The sequence below is a fragment of the Micropterus salmoides genome, unplaced genomic scaffold (assembly GCF_014851395.1).
Source record: "Micropterus salmoides isolate LMB-PRFRI ecotype aquatic unplaced genomic scaffold, ASM1485139v1 Ms_hic_scaffold_2, whole genome shotgun sequence".
In the NCBI taxonomy this organism is placed as follows: domain Eukaryota; kingdom Metazoa; phylum Chordata; class Actinopteri; order Centrarchiformes; family Centrarchidae; genus Micropterus; species Micropterus salmoides.
This window is the reverse complement of record NW_024041150.1, coordinates 21682290-21702965: the sequence shown is the minus strand read 5'-3', so window position 1 is coordinate 21702965 and position 20676 is coordinate 21682290. Positions and strand designations below refer to the sequence as shown.

Below are 20676 nucleotides of genomic sequence, written 5' to 3'. Positions count from 1 at the left end.
GCAATGACGCTGCTGCTCAGGTAAAAGCAGATTAAAAAACCACACACATCCTGTCCTGTTTGACTTTTCAATGATGCACAGCCTGCTGCCTTTAGCTGAACGGCGTGTGTCTGCGATGCCCGTTCCACTGACAACTCTTTTCCCTGTCTGCCCTTCAATAATGCCTTCGTCCTTTCAGCTGTACCACCACACAACCAACAGCTAACCATCATCCCCCGAACAAAAACAGCCCAACATTAGTTTCCGTGGCGAGGTGCATGATGCGCGGAGAGGCTGCAGACGGTGTCATGCCTTACCTTTGACAGAGGCGAGAAAACAGCCGCACGGAACGGCAGCAGGTTGAAATTAGGAAATCCTCTCCGGTGCCCTCTCGCTCTCATTGAGCAAAATGTGACCGGTCCCCGCTCTCCGACGACAGAGGAGGAGCTTAGGACTGGGGGTGGTGGTGGAGGGGTGGGATGCTTTTCCAACTGCGCTCACCTCTCTCCCTCACAGCAGCAGCAGCATCTCTCCAGTCTCGGATGAGAGGGGGTGGGGGGGGGGGTGAAATCGCCCGGTCGAAAATACCTTGCTATTGTAGCAGAATATTGTGCTGGGCTGGGCTGACCACGTGAACCGGTTGGTTTATTAATAAAGCCAGGTAAGCGGCAGAAAGCGGATTCTTTCCTGCTGGGTTCAAGCGGTGGGGGCTGTGGTGATGTTGTATTTTGAGGGAGGAGTTGCCGTGGTTACATAAGTAAAGGCAGTATTTTCACTGATTTGTATTTTTTATTGTATGATTCCTCTCAGGACGGAACAGGTGGATACGCTTGTCCAGTCCAGTTGCTAATGTATGTGTAGCTTAGCCTTAGGTCATTTCAAGGTTGTAGACTATGCAAGTGATGGATCCCTTTCTCAGAGACAACGCTGTCATGGTGAAGCTCAAGGTGCCGCATCACTGATTTAACATAGCCTAATTATACTTCTTACTCTAGATTAGCCTATAGGCCTATTTCTTTTTTCCCTTTTTTACTTTTTACATTTAGGGAAATTCGCATATTTGCGATCTTGCCAAGAGTTTGATTGATTGATCACTTTCACTCTCATGAAGGCCTAGATGTTCAATAAGAAGCTGTAGCCAGCAGCTGGTTAGCGTAGGAGGACTGGATACAGGGGCTAGTCTGAAAGTTGACTGTCTGAAAGTAACAAAGTCTGTCCACCAGCACTTCTACACTAATTATATTTCGTTTTTAATTCCATACAATAACCTAACTGTAAAACAAAAATGCGGTGGTTTGTGGGTGGGGGGGTGGGGGGATGGGGGTTAGGCCTACAAGCTATGTGTGACTGTTTCTTTGTGGGTTGCAGTGACTTCCTGGAGTCTACCACTTAATTTTCACACTTTGGTTTTTGTAGGCAACAAATGAAACAAACAAAGATAGGCCTATAGCGAGTGAATTAGTGAGCTTTAGAGGTAGTGTTGTAGATGGATTTTGTCAGCATTTGACGAGCCAGGCTAGCCATTTCAGAATCAGAATCAGCTTTATTTGCCAGGTATGTGTACACATACAAGGAATTTGACTCTGGATTGAACAGTGCTCCCGATGTGCTTACTAATACAATAATACACCATAATACAGTAATAAAATCAAACACAGGATAGAGAGACAGTACAGAGAACACATATATACACACTATAAACAGAACAGACAGATTGAGACAATAGTGCAATTTCCCCCTGTTTCCAGTCTTTATGCTAAGCTAAACTAACAGGCTGATGACTCCAAGCTTCGCAGTGAACGTTTCACAGTTTCTCAGCAGGAAAGCAAAACCTTTTAATATTTTTTATTTATTTAGAAAAATGGTTCCCATACCAACTGCACTGTAAAAAGTTGTTCAGTGCTATTGTCCTTATAACTTAATTTTAAAAACTTATTTTTCTTTCTTTGTTTTTTGAGTTTTCAAAAAGAGCCGGATAATACTTCACGTACCTCATAAGTAAGTAACTCTTTGTATTGTTAAAAGTGAGATTTTACCCTAATTAACGTCTTTGTGCTGCACAATCGCTCTGTCAAACAGTTTGTTAACTTGAGCCACATAAGTTACTGTATTAATCTAACGTTACGTGTGTGCGCGTTGTATAAGTAATGTTGTCTTTGTGTGATAGTTTAATGTTTCAGAGGTGTTTGTAACTTCTTCAAAAACATTGAGTCCACTGCCAACGCTGTCGAAGCTACGACAGACACACGTAGCCACAGCTAACGTTAGCTAAGTTAAGTGATTACTGATTATCATCGGTTGGAGATGAATGTTAATGTTCCAGTGCAGCAGTTACTTTGGCGAGTACACAATCCACACAATCTAACCAAAACCACATTGATGAGGGAGCAAACATTTGCAACTATGAGTGTGGGCACTGTTAGCTAATGTGGATTAGCACATAGCCTGAAATACACCCACACCGCCCGCGGTTAACACACCTCAACGGTGGTGCTCATTTCCATTCTAATTATGCTTTTACAAGAAAGAATGACTCTGGTAGATTAACAAAAATATCCTAGGTTAAATTTTGGCCAGCGTTACCCTTTAATTTGAACTGAATGAACCAGCATTTGGCAGGTAGTGGATTATTTATGCATTTATTTATTTTTCTTAATAAATGAGATTGTTTGTCTTAAATACTTTATCTTGTATCTCAAAAGGGGGCTGCAGAGACCACTGTTCATGAGGACCTAAAAATTAAGAACATGAGCATCTATGTCTGCCGTGAGCCAGATGCAGTAGGAATCATCATTGAGGGAATACCAGTCCTTGGCCACCTGGCCAAAGCATGCTGCTTCCTGCTTGGGTTGACATATGCACTTAATCTTGAGTATCCATCCAAGCTTTCCAAAACATTTGAGGTGTTTCAAAGACTTTTCGTGGGACTTGACACACTGCGCCCAAAACCAAGCCCCAAGTTCATGACCCTGAAAAACAAACTCCTTGCCTAGGCACTCAGACATGACTGTCACTGCACTTGTGAACAGCTGTTTTCTTTGTCTGTTCAACATCATTATACATTGGACATAATGGGTGTTATGTCCAATGTTATATTGGACATAATTGGACATTCAGGGTGTTGTAATGGTTTATCCTTGTCATGTTTTATACTGTACACAGGTCATACTTCCTGGTGTGAAAAAGTAATTATATTTTATACACACAAAATAGACCTGCTGTGAAGCTGCACTTTAAAAACTGGTCAGTAGGTGAGATCAGTGAGATGTTTGACTAAAGATGTTTCAAAATATTCACACACGCTGTGAAGGTAGGCCAAGTTGAGGTCAGATGGTCATGCTTGTGACCTGTAATGTTAGTGTTAAAATGTTTCAATATTATGTTCACACTGTACTGTTAAAAGGATAGTTCACTTCAAAATGAAAATTCTTAACTATCCTTTTAAGGTTTCTTACTAACCTACTATTTACAAGCTGAGGTGTTTTGTTTAATACATGAATACAGAAGTTCTTGATTGTTTATACTGTCCAGCTCATTATTTGGATATGGTATGTGAATTGTTAGAAAAATAGCAAGTGCCTGTTAACTTGATATTAAAATGTTTTAATATTATGTATGTACACACAGTAAAATATACTTTGAAGGTGTTCTTCTAACCTGCACTTTATAAGTTGAGGTCATGCTTTTTTTAATGCATGAATAGATGTTATTGATTGTTAACACTATCCTGCTCATTTTGAATTTGGTTTGTAAATTGTTACTTAATTTTAAAATTTTGTAACATTATGTACACAGAACTGTACTGTGAAGGTGTTCCACTAACCTGCACTTTATTTGCTGAGGGCATGTTTTCTTGAATGCCTGAATACCAATGTTTATACTGTCCAGCTCATTGCTACTGTTTTGGATATGGCAATGATTTAATAAATGTTGGAAATTGACATAGTAGCAACTATTTATTTGAAGCTATTTACACTTTCAAAACAAAGAAAGGGTAAATTGATCAAAATTAATAAATCAGAACATTATCTACTTATTTTTTTCATTTAAAAGTTACCTATTTTAATTAAGTTTAATGTGTATAAAATGATGATATTTTCTACATTGATAGTACTCAATTTATTGGCTTTTTCTGAAAATGCTACTTAATATTTTTGCATACATTGAAATTCACATTATTAAGTTGTCTTTACTCAAAATATCAGTTAGTTCACTAAACTTGAAAAAAATAGTTGGAAAATGTTGTCTTAATTTTATTGAGTTAGATCCAAGTAACAGTTTTAACAGTGTGGGAGAGCCAATTGCTTCATTTTTGAATATGTCAACAGATACCAAGCCTTCATCTGACATAATCATTATCCCAACAGCTCCATGTCGCCATGTTTCCCCCCAATGTCAAATAATGCCTCCGAGCCACTTAGCATTACCAAACCCTGTTGGATGCAGGCATGCAACCTCCACACAGTGTGACAAGTATGTGTGACATTAATGGCTTATGCTGTATAATAAATCATGAGTGACCTCACTGATTGCACCCTCTCCTCTGCTCTCATCTGCTTCCTAAATGTATCTGCATCTTGTTATCTGAAAGGAAACAGAAACACCTCAGATTATCAATAGTCAGATGTTTTAGTTCCTTGTGGTTCATACTGGTCAAGAGTTTTCGAGCTACATTAGCTGATTAATGATACTATAATAAAACCCCCTCTGAATGTCCTTTGAAATATGATTAAATCATTTGAATGAAACTCTTCTGTCATTATTATCAAAAATTAAAGCAATATTTTGACATTTTGGGAAATACACTTCTTTGCTTTCTTGTGGAGACAGAGCTTGATGAGAAGATCAATACCACCCTCACATTTGTCTGTAAATACAAATGCATAGCTTAGCATAAAGACTGGAAACAGAGGTAAACAGCTAGCTTAATCCTTATAAAAGCAAGTTTATGAGGGTTTATGTGCCAGACTATGCTTGGGCCGGGAGCAGTGACTTTCTGAAATCGTGTTGTTATCTTGAGGTTGTCAGTTAAGCTAACTGGCCTTAAATTTACTGGACAGATATGACAATGGTATTTATCTTGCCAGCTAACTTTCATCAAAAAAAGTAAGTAAGCTTATTTCACCTCCACTGTGTAATATCAATCATAATTCCCCTCTCACAGGGCCAAATTGCAGTGAAATTCAGTCACACTCCCAGAACATTATTAATTTCGTTGCAAAGTGATTGAGTTTGATTGCCTCATGCATCCATAATGCACTGGTCTCCATACAGGACCTGTCGCAAGTGGGCATCCTCGCCAACCAGTCCCAGGTTTTTCAACAAGAAAATACCAGTGGCTGTCCTGTCAAACTGACCTCAGGGAAATGTGATATAGTGATTTGAATAGTGAGCGTATAACACAATAGCTGATCCATATATAATCATACGTTGTGTCTGATCAGTACACATCATCATCACAAAGCGGACTCTGGGCCTGTGACCCCAGCTCTCCAAATTAGATCCGCCAATATTTTTGCCTATCAAATGAGATCACATCCAGGCTGTCAGCTCTTTTTAAACAATGGCCCCCAGTGCTCACGCAGCCTCTCCTCCACACCACCGCACTGACCACTCCTGATCTGGTTGCATTTCCAGCATAAAAGTGATGACTGGTCACAGGTCATGTGGGTTGTGGTAGGGAGGAAGGGGTGAGGATGGCAGTTGTTTTGATTTGTCTGAAATCTGTGCTGTGACAAAAACAACAGAAATTTCCATGCTGGCCCTGCCCCCCACCTGGCCCACCCTCGCTTTGGCCCGGCAGCTAAATCCGAGCCTTTGTGTTGCACATAGTTGTATGGATTTGTCAGCAATGGGGCGGGCACGCAGATAGGGTGATGATAACCAAGCAAGTTTTTCCAGTGAAGAGGGAAGGACAATTGCCCGAAGCAAGGTATTGCCGTAGCTGTATTAAACAAGTAATTTTTTTTGTTAATAACAACTACCAAAGGCTGTTTGGTCCTGCAGATGAGGAAAGCAGTGAAATTTGAGAGTCCCAAATAAGCTTTTTCTAAGAGACTTGCTGTGGATTAGATGTTGAAAGCCTCACATTAGCACCCCCCCCCCCCAACCACCACCACCACCACCACCACCAGTACCACCACAAGTCTGTACAAAGAGGCTTGGACAGACCACCTGCCCCTTAGGAAAATGTGGTCAGCAAAACAAAATGGGCATAGGCACCAATGGGATGCTCAGGTAGTAAATAGTGAATCAATGAGGCTCTTAAAACGGCTGAGTAAATGTATTCCAAAAGACAAATGGTCTGCCTCTGAGTTATAAAACAAGCAAGATTGTTCAAAGGCATAGCGGGAGAGACCATTTTATCTGAAAACCAAGGGTGGATGGGAATATTCATTTTAGCGCTAAAGAGATTAATGAATTGATAATCCAAGGACATGTCTGATTACTAAGTGCAGGAGCTGATTAGATACGAGCACCCAGTGTGAAAGTGAGACCCTGCTTTTACCCTTGGTCCATGTAAATATATAGTGCTGCCAGGATTTCAGAGTCCAAGCAGGTCTTTTAAAGAGACCTGAAATTACTGACAGTTTTTGTTACTTTGGATGTGTTTAAATCATTTAACTGCTCTACTGTATTATTTTTGTCAAATTTTGTATTATTGTATTTATTGTAAACATTCAAGAACTCCTTTTCATGAAGTTTTCTCTACTCTTAAACGCTTAAAGCTTTAAGCTAAACGTCAGCATGGGAACATGTTCACAATGACAATGCTAAAATGCTGCATGTTTAGCAGGTATGATGCTTTCCACGTTCACAATTGTAGTTTAGTGTGTTAGCATGGGTTAGCAACATTTGCTAATTAACAGTCAACAGAAAGTACAGCGGAGGCTGATGGGAATATCATTAGATCTCCAGATATTTGGTCAAAAACCAAAAGTGTTGGCCAAACTGAACCGTAGATTTGTGGAGAATTTTTTTATCTAATGATGGTGATACATTAAAAGCCAAAATTTGCATCCATGCATGACGTTTATTCATACTGATATTTGAGGGCCAGGCAAATTATGGGATTTTTTCGGGAGAAACAATAAAATGCGAGCATCCAAAACACAAGCTACACTGAAAAAAGTCAAAACTATCACTAGGAGAATGCTGGAATGCGACACAGAGGGGAAAAGGCAAAATGAATACACCGGTGAGGAGAGACAAGACACAGGTGAGACAAATCAGGTCAGGGCAGGTAATCTCATGGGCGGGGAACACAAGGGCAGGAAGTGAGGTATCTGAAATGCAACATAAAAGGTGAGTTTATCAAATTAAAACAGGAAATACTAACAGATATAGTAGAACAAGAAAAACATAACCTTAATCAGAAATAGGATGTTACAGGCACGTAACAACACTCACTCAAGAATCTGTCACTACTTTCAGCATACAGCATAAAGAGCATGGTGGACTTCAATCTGTTGTACGAAGAAGGCACTAGAAGATTTTAGCCAGGATAAGTTTGAGAGTGTAAGAGGGTACCGTATAAAAGAGTTTGTCAGGATGCTACAGTAAACTTGGGATAGTTAAAAACTTGATTGCTTCCATGCCCTTTGTTCCATCAGTACACAAAGAAAGTTCTGCAGAAACTACACGATAAAACACTCCATGTTAACATTTGACATTTGACTGTCAAGATACATTGTGTATTACAGTAGAATAGATAATCTTAAATAGATTTCACTGCTGGGATCATGAGGTTAGCTGTTGTAAAAATCCAATCAGTCTTTGACTTTTGTGACCTAGGACGTAAGGCCAAATAGGACAAAAGAGTCATACTGATTGCTTCGTTGAAAGAGTAGACTTCAAGCCGACAACATGACACCGGAGCATATTTTCTTTGGTTGTTATCTGGCGTTGAGAAGACTGATATGGAAGGAGGACAGCATCGATACAGGATGTGTGCTGCATTATAAGGTTAATCCTTGTGTCAACAGCCCCACAGATGGGCTGACCTGCTGGGCTGCGGGGATGAGGTTTCGGTGGGGGAAGAAGTTGAAAATCATTGCAGCCTGTCTGGTTACGGCAAACAGGAGGGAGGAATGAGTGAGCTTGGGCAAAAACCCAACAACTGGAGAAGAAAAAAAAAAGGGAAAAAAAGTTGAAAAATGTTTCATGCTCTGATGTCATTAGGAAAGCGAAAGCAGAGCTGTAATCCTATTTTAATCGCAGTGGATTTATTAAACAGGAGCAGCAGGTTTAAATCTCAGCAGATTACACAGAAGGCCTAAGGAGATGTGGTGAGGGGGGTCGGCGAGGCTTGCATAATCAAGTGCACTTAAGGTGATATGGTTCATCTTTTAAGAGTCAAGACTGATGGGAGGGGGGGGGGGGGTAAAATCGGATGGCTTACCAGTAAACAAACTTTTTAAAAATGATCCAACAGTCATTTATTGATATTTTGTTGTATTAATATCTAAATTAAATATTCCATTGAGAGGTCTTTTAGAATAATTACTTCTGACAAGATTAAGACAGACTGCTTGCAGATGTTACTAATTATTTGGACGTGTGTGTGTGTGTGTGCTGAGTGTCCCTTGGAGTCGGCGCAAATCTCCTTGGCACCCTTTGTAAAAGAACTTGATTCTCGTGAAGAACGGGTTAATCCCAAATTGCGTCACATCTGGACTTAATCAAATCAATCCCTTAATGGAACACGTAGCAAAAGCTTGGACCTCTAGAGGTCACCAGTAAAAAAAGTTTTCAATCAAAAATTCACAGTGTGCGTAGTATGAGGGGTATTTATGTTGGTATTAATGCTTGTCACACATTCACACAAAACATCTTGGAGAAAAAAATTACTAAATCTTGCTGCTCATGTCTGTAACTCAAAATAAGGTACTTTTCCACAAAATGTTTATTTCAATATACGGCTCTCTCCCACTCTCTCTCCCACGAAGACACAAATTTGAATTTTGTTCCTGACTGGCCCAGGTTACAGCACTGATTTTAAGAGACGACATATTGATTGTAAGTATTAAAGTATGTTAGAACTTCAAACATCATTAATTTATCAGTTCAATTGTAAACTGACATTTCCAGATCTACTGATTTATCTCCAAAAAAAAAAAAACTATGCAAAATAATGAAAATGAAAAAAAAAAATCCGGCCCATAGGTAGTTCTGACTAAGTTAAGCATAAAGCAGTTAGTTTCGTGCCCTTAACTCGGATGCTTAATGTACCAACACACTGTAGAGTCTGGTGTTTTCACTGAACTTTGCCTTTGCCAAAGGCTTCATCTAAAAGGATGCCAAGCTCACCATCTGTTGGCTGCGCTTGGCAAATGTCTTTTTGTGACACAGCACCTCTTTGATAGGGAGCCATTTTGAGCCATTTCTCTCCTTTTTGTAGCTACAGAGTGCACGCTGCAGATTCCAGTATAGGATACCTGGAAATTGGTTGTTGGTGTGCATGGCATTCACTTTATATTTGACAAAAACATTTTTTTAATGCGCTGAGGGACATGAAGATTTTAAGAGGTGATCAGTTGAAGCTTTTTTTTAAATAGTAAAAAGTTTTATAGCAACATTTTTTGCAAATTTATTATTTAAGATTTTTGGCAATTTTGACACTTTTTAGGTGACTTTTGTTAAACTAAGCATTTAGTTTTAAAAAAGGCTGTACAGCCTTGATCATTTTGAGGTACTGAAGAATTAACATTTTATTTTTGCATATCAGTCTAAACCAAAAGGAAAATATCTCTTTTTCTCTGTATGATGCCCTTTGCTAACTACTGATGACTTTATAGTACATTCTGTTTGCATAGAATTTATCATTATAAGACATCTGCTGGAACTTAATTCAGCATAGCTGAGACATAAAAAAGCATTCTTGTCAAACACAGTTGAACAGAAAATCCCCCTCCTTTAGAAATAGTATATAAGATTTTTCCAAATATATTTATTTAAAATAAAGGGACATGGCTGAAACTAAAGAGAACTCAGTATGTGCATTGTGTCTACAGACAGATTGGAGTTAAATTTAAAAAAGCAAATATTTCTAGAATTATGTTTATTATTACAAAGTATTAACATAGGCATTTGCAGAAATGTATGTATTACAAAACACTATTTGCATCCTGGTCCAAAGTTTTGAAGACTGACAATGCTACCCTGTTAATTGTCAGATAGTGGTAATTAGCGTACAACTGCTACCATCTACTGGACAATCCATGTATTGTTTTTCAGGTTGCAAATAAAATGTACATCTTTTAGATTCACTTACATTGCTCTGTGGTTGTGTGGTTTTTCATAGCAAGCATTTTTGACTTGAAAATCATAGGTGAAGATAAATTAATAATTATGGCTCTGGTCAATTTGAATGTGGCAGTAGGGCCAGCAGGCAAGCAGGTACATATATAGCAGAACACTGGACCTTGTATATTAATGGCAGCCATTGTTAACATTGTTGGTTACACCTGTGCTTTTCCTGCATTAAGTGGTTCTAAACACCTAAGAGGGTTTCTTGGTAATCTGTTCTCTTCTGGTTTATCACAGAGTGAGATTTATAATTTCTTGAAGAGTTTTATAGAAAGATGACCACTCATCACTCACTGGTAATAATTATCTAGCCTAAATCAGATATGGTGAGCTTTTTCATTTCTCTCTCATAAAGTATAACTGCAGATTAAAGGAGTTTTTTTGTTTTTTTTGTTCTTTAAGAAAGAAAACATATATAATGACAAAAAAAGCAAGAAGAGTAGAGCTTCATTAATTAAAAAAAACAGGTGACTCACAGTGGATGTAGTTACTCTAGGCCTGGACACTGACCAACAACAACAACAAAAATGACGTATCAAAGTGAAAAATTTGCTCCAATCTACAACTAACATGTTACTTTTTACAATCCTAGCAGGGAACATTTGATTTTCGAAATAAAAGAAGCTATCAGCTAATGCAATTTAACGTTAATATTTAACAACTTACTTACACCAATTACCCGAAATTTGTTCTATACTTATCTCAGAAGGTGCGGAGTAGACATGGGCATAACCTGCATTCTTTGGAGGGGCTGTCCCCTCGCTAATACTTGGGGGAAATTTAATATGTTAAATATGTCCTCCTTTTATTAACCCTGTTCAACAGATCTGTCTCTTGTAATTTTTTTTATTTAAATGTTATTTAAATGTGACCAAAATAAATGGAGGAGCAGCCACTAAAAATGACTTACTGTTTCTTTTAATGTGAATTCAATGGTCGATGTAGCTCACAATGGGCGAATTTTCGTATATTAATATCTCGACATTGTGGGAAATGCTTTTTTGAATTAAAAAAAATGCTGATAGTAAACTCGAAGCACCAGTAGAGAGCGGTATAACTTGAAGTAGCCGGCAGTGAGGACCTTTAACCTGCAGTCCCCGCCTAGCTCCTTCCTCTTCCGGTTACGGCGACAGCAGGTATGGCGGCGCCTGCGTTCCTCTGAAACGTTATGATTTTATTATCCACTGTAATCCTACGATTTAGAAGAAAATGTAGTTGATTTCCAATGACTATACAACTACGAACAAGTCTATGGTTCTAACGATTTGATGATTTTATTAGTTAGTTGGTGTCTGAGACATTTTAAGAAGTGCCGTCCCTGAGGCCGCAATCTAAACACCCAACTTAATGTGGGATGAATGATGTAGAGAGGCCTGGATATGTTTGTTTTCCTACCGACGACTTGAGTTATAGATAAAGTTACGGTTCCTGTGATGTAAAAGAGTGGGGTCAACTAAATTCTGTCAGTGTTGTTGTAAACTACAATATTAGCCGGTGTCACTGACACCTAGAGCCGTAGCATCTGTAGCACGGCTAGCAGGGTTAGCAACATAGCCCAACATTAACTGAATGTTGTATCTGCTTCCAGCTTCAAGATGGTGCAGCGCCTGACTTACCGTCGCAGGTTGTCCTACAACACAGCCTCCAACAAAACCAGACTGTAAGTGAACTTTCTGCCGCGACTCCGTTATGTTACCTGCACGGAAAGCTGACTACATAAAAGCAACGTGACCTGCTGTGTAACGGTAACATTGTGTGCTAACTACAGATCTCGGACGCCTGGTAACCGTATTGTGTACCTGTACACCAAGAAGGTCGGTAAAGCCCCCAAGTCAGCATGTGGCATCTGCCCTGGAAGACTGCGTGGAGTAAGTAAACCCATTGTAATTACTTTGATGAAAGCTCTCTGCTTTTCCCCCAGCATGCTGCATATGTGTGGTTAGGCTCCTGTGCAAAGACTCAGTGTATACATTTGAAATATGTAGGGCCCACATGGGACTAGTCTCATTTAAAACAACAATAAAGACATTAACATGTAACCTTTTGTAGAACTAATGAGGGAGTTCTGTTTCCGCTTATTTTCCTCACTAAATCTGGTGAGTTTACCATTTTAATTAGTAATCCACATTGGATGTAATCAGGAACAGAATAGATGCCATGGACGATCCTGGTGTAGCCTGTATAAACGCACGCCTTTGCTTCGGCGTGTATATATCAACACATCTCTCTTGACTTGCTGTATAGAAAAATGCGGAACCTTGAAGTTTAAAAACGGATGCAATACTAATACTTAAAAGCAAATCAAAGTATACAAGAGGAGCTCATCTTGTCTGAGTGTAGTTCATTAAAACAATCTTTGTTGGTCCCTCTTGAGGTTTGAACTTAAAACTGCATAACTGACACAAGCTGCCACAGATATAGAAGCATTGTACCCAATGTAATGAGCTTCTTTTCTAGCTTTGCATCCTTATAGTTAAAGATGGGAGCATTGTAAGTGCCTGCAGCCATTCAGAGATTAATTCCACCAACTTCAAGTTAAGAAAAAAGAGAAGATGTGGCTTTTTGACAAATTAATAAGGAAGCCTGCTTTTTTTTGGGCTTGTGATACTGTGACTGAAATGCAGGCCAAGTGATCTCAACACATTACTTGTTTGAACAGTATAGGAATTCGTTAGTACTTTAAATTTTAGAAACTGGCGAGGTCATGCTAGTTCACATGCTCTTGTAGGAAATAAGCTGTCCTGTCAACCGTTATTCATTCTTACTTAACACGGTGAGCTAAAATCTGGGGATTTATTCAGAAATTCAAGTCATACAGCACTGAAGCGTCAGAACATGAATTGCAAAAACAAACTTTAGCGACTTGGGCTGTAGTTGGCTTCAGAGAAAGGTCTCTCAAACATGCACTGTTTAAATTAGTGAAGAACTGCTGGTGAGCCAGATTCAGAACTGGCTTTCTTAACTCCAATATGTAGATACATCTTCTAGTACTTGTATTTTGGTCTTCCCCTTATTGTATTGTCGTGTTTTAAAGTAAAGTAGTATTTTACGCCTGAAATGCACACAATGTAAACAATGGATTGCTAAAGCAAACTGAATTCTACGTAGTCATGCAGGTATTGCACTTGCGACCACAGTAAAGCTGGTGCAGATTTAAAACTTGTCTGTACTTGAGACCTCATCTTTCAGGCCTACAGTACAATCCAGACTTTGTTGTTTTTAAGCGTGCAGACTTTGTAATGGTGCCACTGGATTTGAACATGTTCATGATACCTTTTACCAATCTCTGCATGTAGCCTGCTGTGGTCTCATTGTGGTACTTGTCTTGTAGATCCGGGCTGTTAGACCTCAGGTTCTGATGAGGCTCTCTAAGACCAAGAAGCACGTCAGCAGGGCCTACGGAGGCTCAATGTGCGCCAAGTGTGTACGTGACAGGTAAACAATTTTCCTTCATCTAACTGGAAAGGCTCAAGTATTTGCTTTGTGGAAGCTAATGACAAGTTGTCAGTACAACTACTAAAAATTATCATCGAGCATGGGAATAATGAGTTGTGGGTTTTCAATGGCTAATGCATTGTATCTAAATGGTCTCTTGCATTTGTTCTCAGGATCAAGCGTGCTTTCCTGATTGAGGAGCAGAAGATCGTCGTCAAGGTGCTCAAGGCTCAGGCACAGAGCCAGAAGTCTAAGTAAAATGTGTATTTGTATTGCCACAATAAAAAAATGACAGACATCCATTTCTTGTTGTCATTAGTGTGTCTTTTAATTGAAGAGGATGAATCTGTGTGAATGGGATTTATGGTCTTTGAATGCCTTGCACCTGATTTATTAAATATTTTTAATAAATGCCAAAGGTTTGGATTATAACAATCTACTTTTATGAATTCAGTTTAACTCTAGGCCAAATACAATATGGTCTACAGTTCAAGCTTTTAAATCACATTAGTTTCATAAAAGGATGTTGTTTTTTTACCCAAAGTGATGACCTGCACAGAATTTCAACAGATTTTTACTGGTTCTGTAAATATTAGATGGAAAAACTGATGCAGAGTTTATATGTTACTGATTTCAAAACAAAACCAAGCATAGAAGAAAATGAATTGTTAAATGGAAGCTTGCGGTTTGAAGTTTAAAAGTAGTCCTAAAGTTGGTAGTAGTCCTGTATAGATTGTAAAGCCCATTTAGAGGAATTGGTAATACTTAATTGACTGACTTAATGAAATAATTTTGACTGGAAAGGAACCCTAAAATACCAGAAAAGTGAGGTTCCCTGACTCACCAACACCTACACTGCTCAAGAAAAGTCAAAGAAAATAAGTACTTTATCTAAATGTATTAATTCTAATGGCAAAATTCCACATTCATACACTGCTCAAGAAAATAAAGGGAACACTTAAACAACACAATGTAACTCAAAGTCAATCACACTCCTGTGAAATCAAACTGTCCACTTACGAAGCAACACTGATTGACAATGAAGTTCACTTGCTGTTGTGCAAATGGAATAGACAACAGGTGGAAATTATAGGCAATTAGCAAGACACCCCCAATAAAGGAGTGCTTCTGCAGGTGGTAACCACTTCTCAGTTCCTATGCTTCCTGGCTGATGTTTTGTCACTTTTGAATGCTGGCGGTGCTTTCACTCTAATGGTAGCATGAGACGGAGTCTACAACCCACACAAGTGGCTCAGGTAGTGCAGCTCATCCAGGATGTCACATCAATGCGAGCTGTGGCAAGAAGGTTTGCTGTGTCTGTCAGCGTAGTGTCCAGAGCACGGAGGCGCTACCAGGAGACAGGCCAGTACATCAGGAGACGTGGAGGAGGCCGTGGGAGGGCAACAACCCAGCAGCAGGACTGCTGCCTCCGCCTTTGTGCAAGGAGGAGCAGGAGGAGCACTGCCAGAGCCCTGCAAAATGACCTCCAGCAGGCCACAAGGAGGAGATCCCTCAGGAGACCATCCGCCACCTCATCAGGAGCATGCCCAGGCGTTGTAGGGAGGTCATAGAGGCACGTGGAGGCCACGCACACACTACTGAGCCTCATTTTGACTTGTTTTAAGACATTACATCAAAGTTGGATCGGCCTTTAGTGTGGTTTTTCACTTTGATTTTGAGTGTGACTCCAAATCCAGACCTCCATGGGTTGATAAATTTGATTTCCATTGATAATTTTTGTGTGATTTTGTTGTCACCACATTCAACTATGTAAAGAAAGGAGTATTTAATGAGATTATTTCATTCATTCAGATCTAGAATGTGTTATTTTAGTGTTCCTTTTTTTTTTTAACAGTGTATAACTGAAATTTTTATGCTGTGATTTTGGGAAGACAGAATAAGCTCTTTAAATTGGAGTAAATTCCACATCCTGACATCAAGCTGCAAGAAAAATTTTAATGATACTCATCCACGTTAATGACATTTTATAAAACGGGTTAACTGGGATCTAATCAACGTGGTCACGTGAGAAATGACGACAGCAATGCTTTCTTTCCCCACATTTTTGTTATCAAAAATTACAATAATTGTCAGATACTGTACGCTACAATGTTAGAGAGCAAAAAAACCCCAACAAAACATACACAAAAATGACCGTTATTAACATTAATAAAATATTTTCTTATCCTAATCAGATAGAAAACAACTGTAGGAAAAAGTAAATAAATGTAGAGAAGTAAATAAATGAGGGATACAAAAGGGGTAAAGATAAATATTTCAGAAGCGCTTCAGAGCATAGACCGTAAAGAATGACGTTACAATGACGTGAAGCTTTACGTCACGCCAGTGGTGCGGGGCAAAATGTTAAAGTATGTACCGTAAAGTGAATACAACTATCAGGGAAATAGTTATGCTTAAAAATTACAATTAACACGGACTATATTAATAATATCAATATATATATATATAACACATTAAATGAGTGAAATGGAAATGGCAGACTGTGGTAAAGAAATGTACTTCCGGGACACGTCAACAAAGTCGCTGTGCAGACGGAGCTCATCCAGCGACAGCAGCTGTATTGTAGTGAGAGGAAATATCTATACAGACCATGGAGACATTATACAGTATACCGTTTGTTGTGCTGGAGTGCCCTAACATCAAACTGAAGAAACCTTCGTGGCTGCACATGCCGTCTGCTATGACTGTGTATGCGGTCGTTATTGTGTCCTACTTTCTCATCACAGGAGGTAATGTTAAGCTAACGTGGATGCAAGGCTAGCTAGCTTGTTAGCATCGCATCTTTATTGTGGTAGCACGGGATTTACAGATCATTCATGTGTGGTTGGAATAATGTCAGATATTGTAGGCTTTGGTTGCATTTGTAAATCGGCTTGGTGGTAATATTAACGCTACCATGCACCCAGGTAGCCTAATGTAAGAGAGAGTAGGCTAACTCAGCAGTTAAGCTATCAGCAGAAACTAGTAGAATGTTTGATACGCAAAAGTGTTTATTATCCAGCATTACGTTAGTAGTACACTTATGAACGTATCAATAACATTTAGTAGGTCTGTCATATTTAGCATGATCAATATTCTAATTAATAACGCTGCTTAGACTTACGTAACGTTACGTTGTTTTACACTGTGATTGATTCCAACTAAATCTTCCCCCACATTATAGGTATCATCTACGATGTTATTGTAGAGCCACCAAGTGTGGGTTCAATGACTGATGAGCATGGACACCAACGGCCAGTGGCCTTTTTGGCATACAGGTATGTCGGTCACAACATTTGTGAAAACAAAACTACAGCTAAGGCCAGGAGCCAGTTGGTGTTGGAACCTGGATAGTATTGGTTGAGTAATTTAATCACTCAAGATAATGCATAGCTAATGTCAGCGTGTTCCCCACTTTCAGAGTAAACGGGCAGTACATTATGGAGGGACTGGCCTCCAGTTTCCTCTTCACGATGGGAGGCCTGGGCTTTATAATCCTGGACCGCTCTAATGCACCAAACATTCCCAAACTGAACCGCTTCCTGTTGCTCTTTATCGGTTTTGTCAGCGTTCTCCTCAGCTTCTTCATGGCCAGAGTGTTCATGCGCATGAAGCTGCCGTAAGTCTGAGCTTGTTTCCACGGCGAAAAAAGAAGGTCTATGGGTGTAATAGTTGTTAATATTAAATGATATTCTGCGTCTCTAAACTGACATTTGTTCTGTCACAGTTTCTCAATTTTTTCATCTTTTGTCTTTTCAGAGGATACCTCATGGGCTAAAGACAAAAAGATGATCTGGATGGACCGAGGACATCAAATGCATGTGGCCCAGCAGGCAGTTCAACTAAAGTTATTGATAAACTTGACCTTTTGATATAATCAGACAACCATTAAGGACTGAAAGCACCGGACTTTGTCAAGAAATTAGACCCAATGACTTCCTGTCCTCTCCTTTTCTCCAAATTTCTAAACTTTGTCACAGTCACATCATTATCACCAATTTTCCCATATCCAGGTCCCTCTTAGTGTAGTGCATCTGTAGCACACTAATTTCACATCTCTAAACAGAAGATAGCAGTACCATGCAGCAGTTGAATTAGTCACTGGAGAAGAAAAAGGAAGTTACTGAACACTGATTTGGAATCAGGATAAGCACTGCGTGAATCATTTAGAGGGGATTCTGAATAATGTTGAATTTTTTTTTTTTTTTTTTGTAAAGAAATTATTGAAAAAAGCTTTGAACCTGTCACAGTTGCATTTTTGTACAAGGGTGTGAAATAAATCTTCTTTTCAGAGCTCCTTGGAGCCATCATATGTATATCCTGTATATCTTAAACAGATTATCATAATTTTCCACATTAATGTATTAAGAGCGAAACTGGTCCAAGACCAAGATGAATATATCTACGGTTTGTGGCCTGTTAGCATTTATTTAGGAGACGTGATTTCCACTTAAGCATTGTAATTTACCCTCCAGAAGGTGGCGGCATAGTTATACCTGACAGTAGTGTTTCCTGGTCATTGCCACATTGTATTGAGCTGTAACCTCCTGTAACAGGACAACAGCGGACAGCAGTTTCATATTAGAAAGTATTAAGTGGGACAGTGTTGTTCTAGTAGCCTATTCAATTTTCACCTCTGATCAAAACCTTACAGTTCTGCAGTGTTACTATTTTGTTCTGAATCAGAAATCTGAGACAGCTTTATTATTAAGTAGTTTTTACACTATCAAGTAACAATATACATAAAATATCAATGTAAAAATATGAAACTGACAAAATATTAAAGTTATAGAAGAATAATCTTAATAATAATTTATTTACATGTGCATAAAAAAAACCCAAATATGTCAAACGGTAAGGCAAATTCCTTTGTTGTTGTTCACTGAAGACATTTGGGTTTAAGATCAAAAGATGAGTAGGAGACAAGAGTTCAGAATTTCTGCTCTCATTTTGTGGTATTCACATCTAGATGTGTTAAACAACTCAGGACATACCCCAGTTTGAATTAGACCCCAGCATTCCTATGTGAGCAAAAGTAATGGAACAAATAATAACGACAATAATAAGTAAATAACATATATAATATTTGGTGGCATAACCCTTGCTTGCAATAACTGCCTCAAGCCTGCGAACCATCGACATCACCAAACTGTTGCATTCTTCATTTGTGATGCTATTCCAGGCTTTTACTGCAGCTTCTTTCAGTTTGTTTTGGGGTGTTTCTTCCTTCAGTCTCCTCTTAAGGAGGTGAAATGCAGCTCTATGGGGTTAAGGTCAGGTGATTGACTTGGCCAGTCTAAAACCTTCCACTTTTTCCCCTGATGAAGTCCTTTGTTGTGTTGGCCGTGTGCTTTGGGTCATTGGCCTGCTGCATGATAAACTTCCTCACGATTAGTTTCAATGCATTTCTCTGTAAATTGGCAGACAAAATGTGCTGCTACCATCATCAGTTCCATCATCAATAAATATTAATGAGCCTGTTCCAGAAGCAGCCATGCACGCCCAAGCCATGACAGTACCTCCACCGTGCTTCACAGATGAGCTTGTCTGCTTCGGATCATAAGCAGTTCCTTTCTCCACACCGGTGCTCATAGTCCTGGAGTCAGACATGTTTTGCCAGCTTCAGGTGCCACTTTCTGATGGAGAGGAAGTTTTTTGATCCACCTGTAGGTAGAGTCAGGCACGCTCAGCTGGAAGAGCTTGTCCTGAAGCAGAGCAGGGATGATAGTAAAAACTAATGAGGGAGTACTGAAGGGAGGGTTGTACTCGTTTGGCAGTTGAGTTCAAATGTCAACAATCCTGCAGAATCACTTACTCTCCCTGTGATAAGGTGTTTTCTTAAGAGATTTAAAATTTGACATGTTAACACAAACACACCCCAACGTTTGACTGACACAGCTGTCTGAAACACCCGTTTACTAATTTGCAGAAGTAGAAACATCAAAACCAAAAGATATTAGTTGATTACCTAAACAGGATCTTTAACATGACCGCTTCTATGATCCACCTGTCATCGATGTAAGGACTTAGACAGAGACGAACTCTGGACATCAACACTGACTCTGTGGGAATGAAGGCAGCTGTCAGGTTGGCAACAGTTGCACTGAAACATTTCTCTGTATGAAGCTGTAACTGATAAATGAACAATCATTTGTCATTATTTGGTAAGTTGCCCTATAGCACTACATTCCTATCATAGTTATCATTCATAGTTAAGAATGTTTGTGAGTGAGGATGATTGTGGTGCAGCTGAAACAACTCTGACTGATACTGGACTATATGTAGGTTAAAGGTTGAGTTTTTGAATATTATCTGATTATAATCTAATGTGTTTTGACAGTATTTAATTAAATATATATATATACAAATAGTCTACAAATGTACAGTCAGTTTGAACCTGGACACATTTTACACTGCAAACCACCAACATAATTATTACTGGGTTGGACTGGGACTTTACAATCACAGGTCCGTGAGTAAAGTTTGCCTGTTTAATCCATATTTTCATATTTTCATCTTCAGTTATTTGTCACTGTCAGATTATAGCTGAATAAATATACCATCTATTAAATATCAAATGTAACATACAGTGAGACGCTTTATCATTCATTAAGGAAATTCAAGTCTGCTGAATGAGTTGATGAAGCTGAATAAAATGTAATAAATGATTGACTTCTTTCTCTACTCCTGAACCGAACTGAACCATTGATGAGGGCTTTCTTTCATTCCTCACGCATGTATTTGACTCAGAGGGAACATACTGAGAGTGGAACAAATTTTGATCAGCTGTTCAGGAACTGAAACCTCTGAGTTTCCCATCTCGGGCTTGATCAACTAAGAGCTCAGGGTTAGGCCCATAGTTTGTAAACCTGCTTTCTGAAACAGGGCCCTGTGCTCCATGGGAAATGCTGTTCCCATCTGTACTTCCCCAGGTGTAAATACTGCACAAAGGTA

At 39.1% G+C, this 20676-nt stretch overlaps 3 protein-coding genes across 7 annotated transcripts in view; 2 read left to right on the top strand and 1 right to left on the bottom strand.

Moving 5' to 3' along the window:
- The window catches only part of LOC119913064 (sodium/potassium/calcium exchanger 2-like), a 45247-nt gene extending 44800 nt beyond the window's left edge, over positions 1-447 (bottom strand). For all 5 annotated transcript variants that reach the window (XM_038732372.1, XM_038732374.1, XM_038732375.1 and 2 more), the window contains exon 1: positions 297-447. The gene's annotated coding sequence lies outside the window, so the exon portion shown is untranslated. The remainder of the gene's footprint in view (positions 1-296) is intronic.
- A 10889-nt stretch (positions 448-11336) lies between these two features.
- On the top strand, positions 11337-14024 carry rpl34 (ribosomal protein L34). Its single transcript, XM_038732531.1, has 5 exons — positions 11337-11423; positions 11876-11947; positions 12056-12155; positions 13619-13722; positions 13896-14024. Exons 2-5 carry the CDS (start codon positions 11883-11885, stop codon positions 13978-13980), a joined length of 354 nt encoding a protein of 117 aa, XP_038588459.1. The 5' UTR covers positions 11337-11423; positions 11876-11882; the 3' UTR covers positions 13981-14024.
- A 2226-nt stretch (positions 14025-16250) lies between these two features.
- ostc (oligosaccharyltransferase complex subunit) lies at positions 16251-18034 on the top strand. Its single transcript, XM_038732394.1, has 4 exons — positions 16251-16472; positions 16907-17000; positions 17144-17341; positions 17482-18034. Exons 1-4 carry the CDS (start codon positions 16334-16336, stop codon positions 17498-17500), a joined length of 450 nt encoding a protein of 149 aa, XP_038588322.1. The 5' UTR covers positions 16251-16333; the 3' UTR covers positions 17501-18034.
- Positions 18035-20676: the final 2642 nt, after the last annotated feature.

Coding starts and splice junctions, on each gene's coding strand:
- rpl34 (XM_038732531.1), top strand. CDS start 11,883: ATGGTGCAGCGCCTGACTTACCGTCGCAGGTTGTCCTACAACACAGCC. Junction 11,948..12,055: donor GCCTCCAACAAAACCAGACT/GTAAGTGAACTT, acceptor TGCTAACTACAG/ATCTCGGACGCCTGGTAACC. Junction 13,723..13,895: donor GCCAAGTGTGTACGTGACAG/GTAAACAATTTT, acceptor ATTTGTTCTCAG/GATCAAGCGTGCTTTCCTGA.
- ostc (XM_038732394.1), top strand. CDS start 16,334: ATGGAGACATTATACAGTATACCGTTTGTTGTGCTGGAGTGCCCTAAC. Junction 16,473..16,906: donor CTACTTTCTCATCACAGGAG/GTAATGTTAAGC, acceptor CCCACATTATAG/GTATCATCTACGATGTTATT. Junction 17,001..17,143: donor GTGGCCTTTTTGGCATACAG/GTATGTCGGTCA, acceptor CCCCACTTTCAG/AGTAAACGGGCAGTACATTA.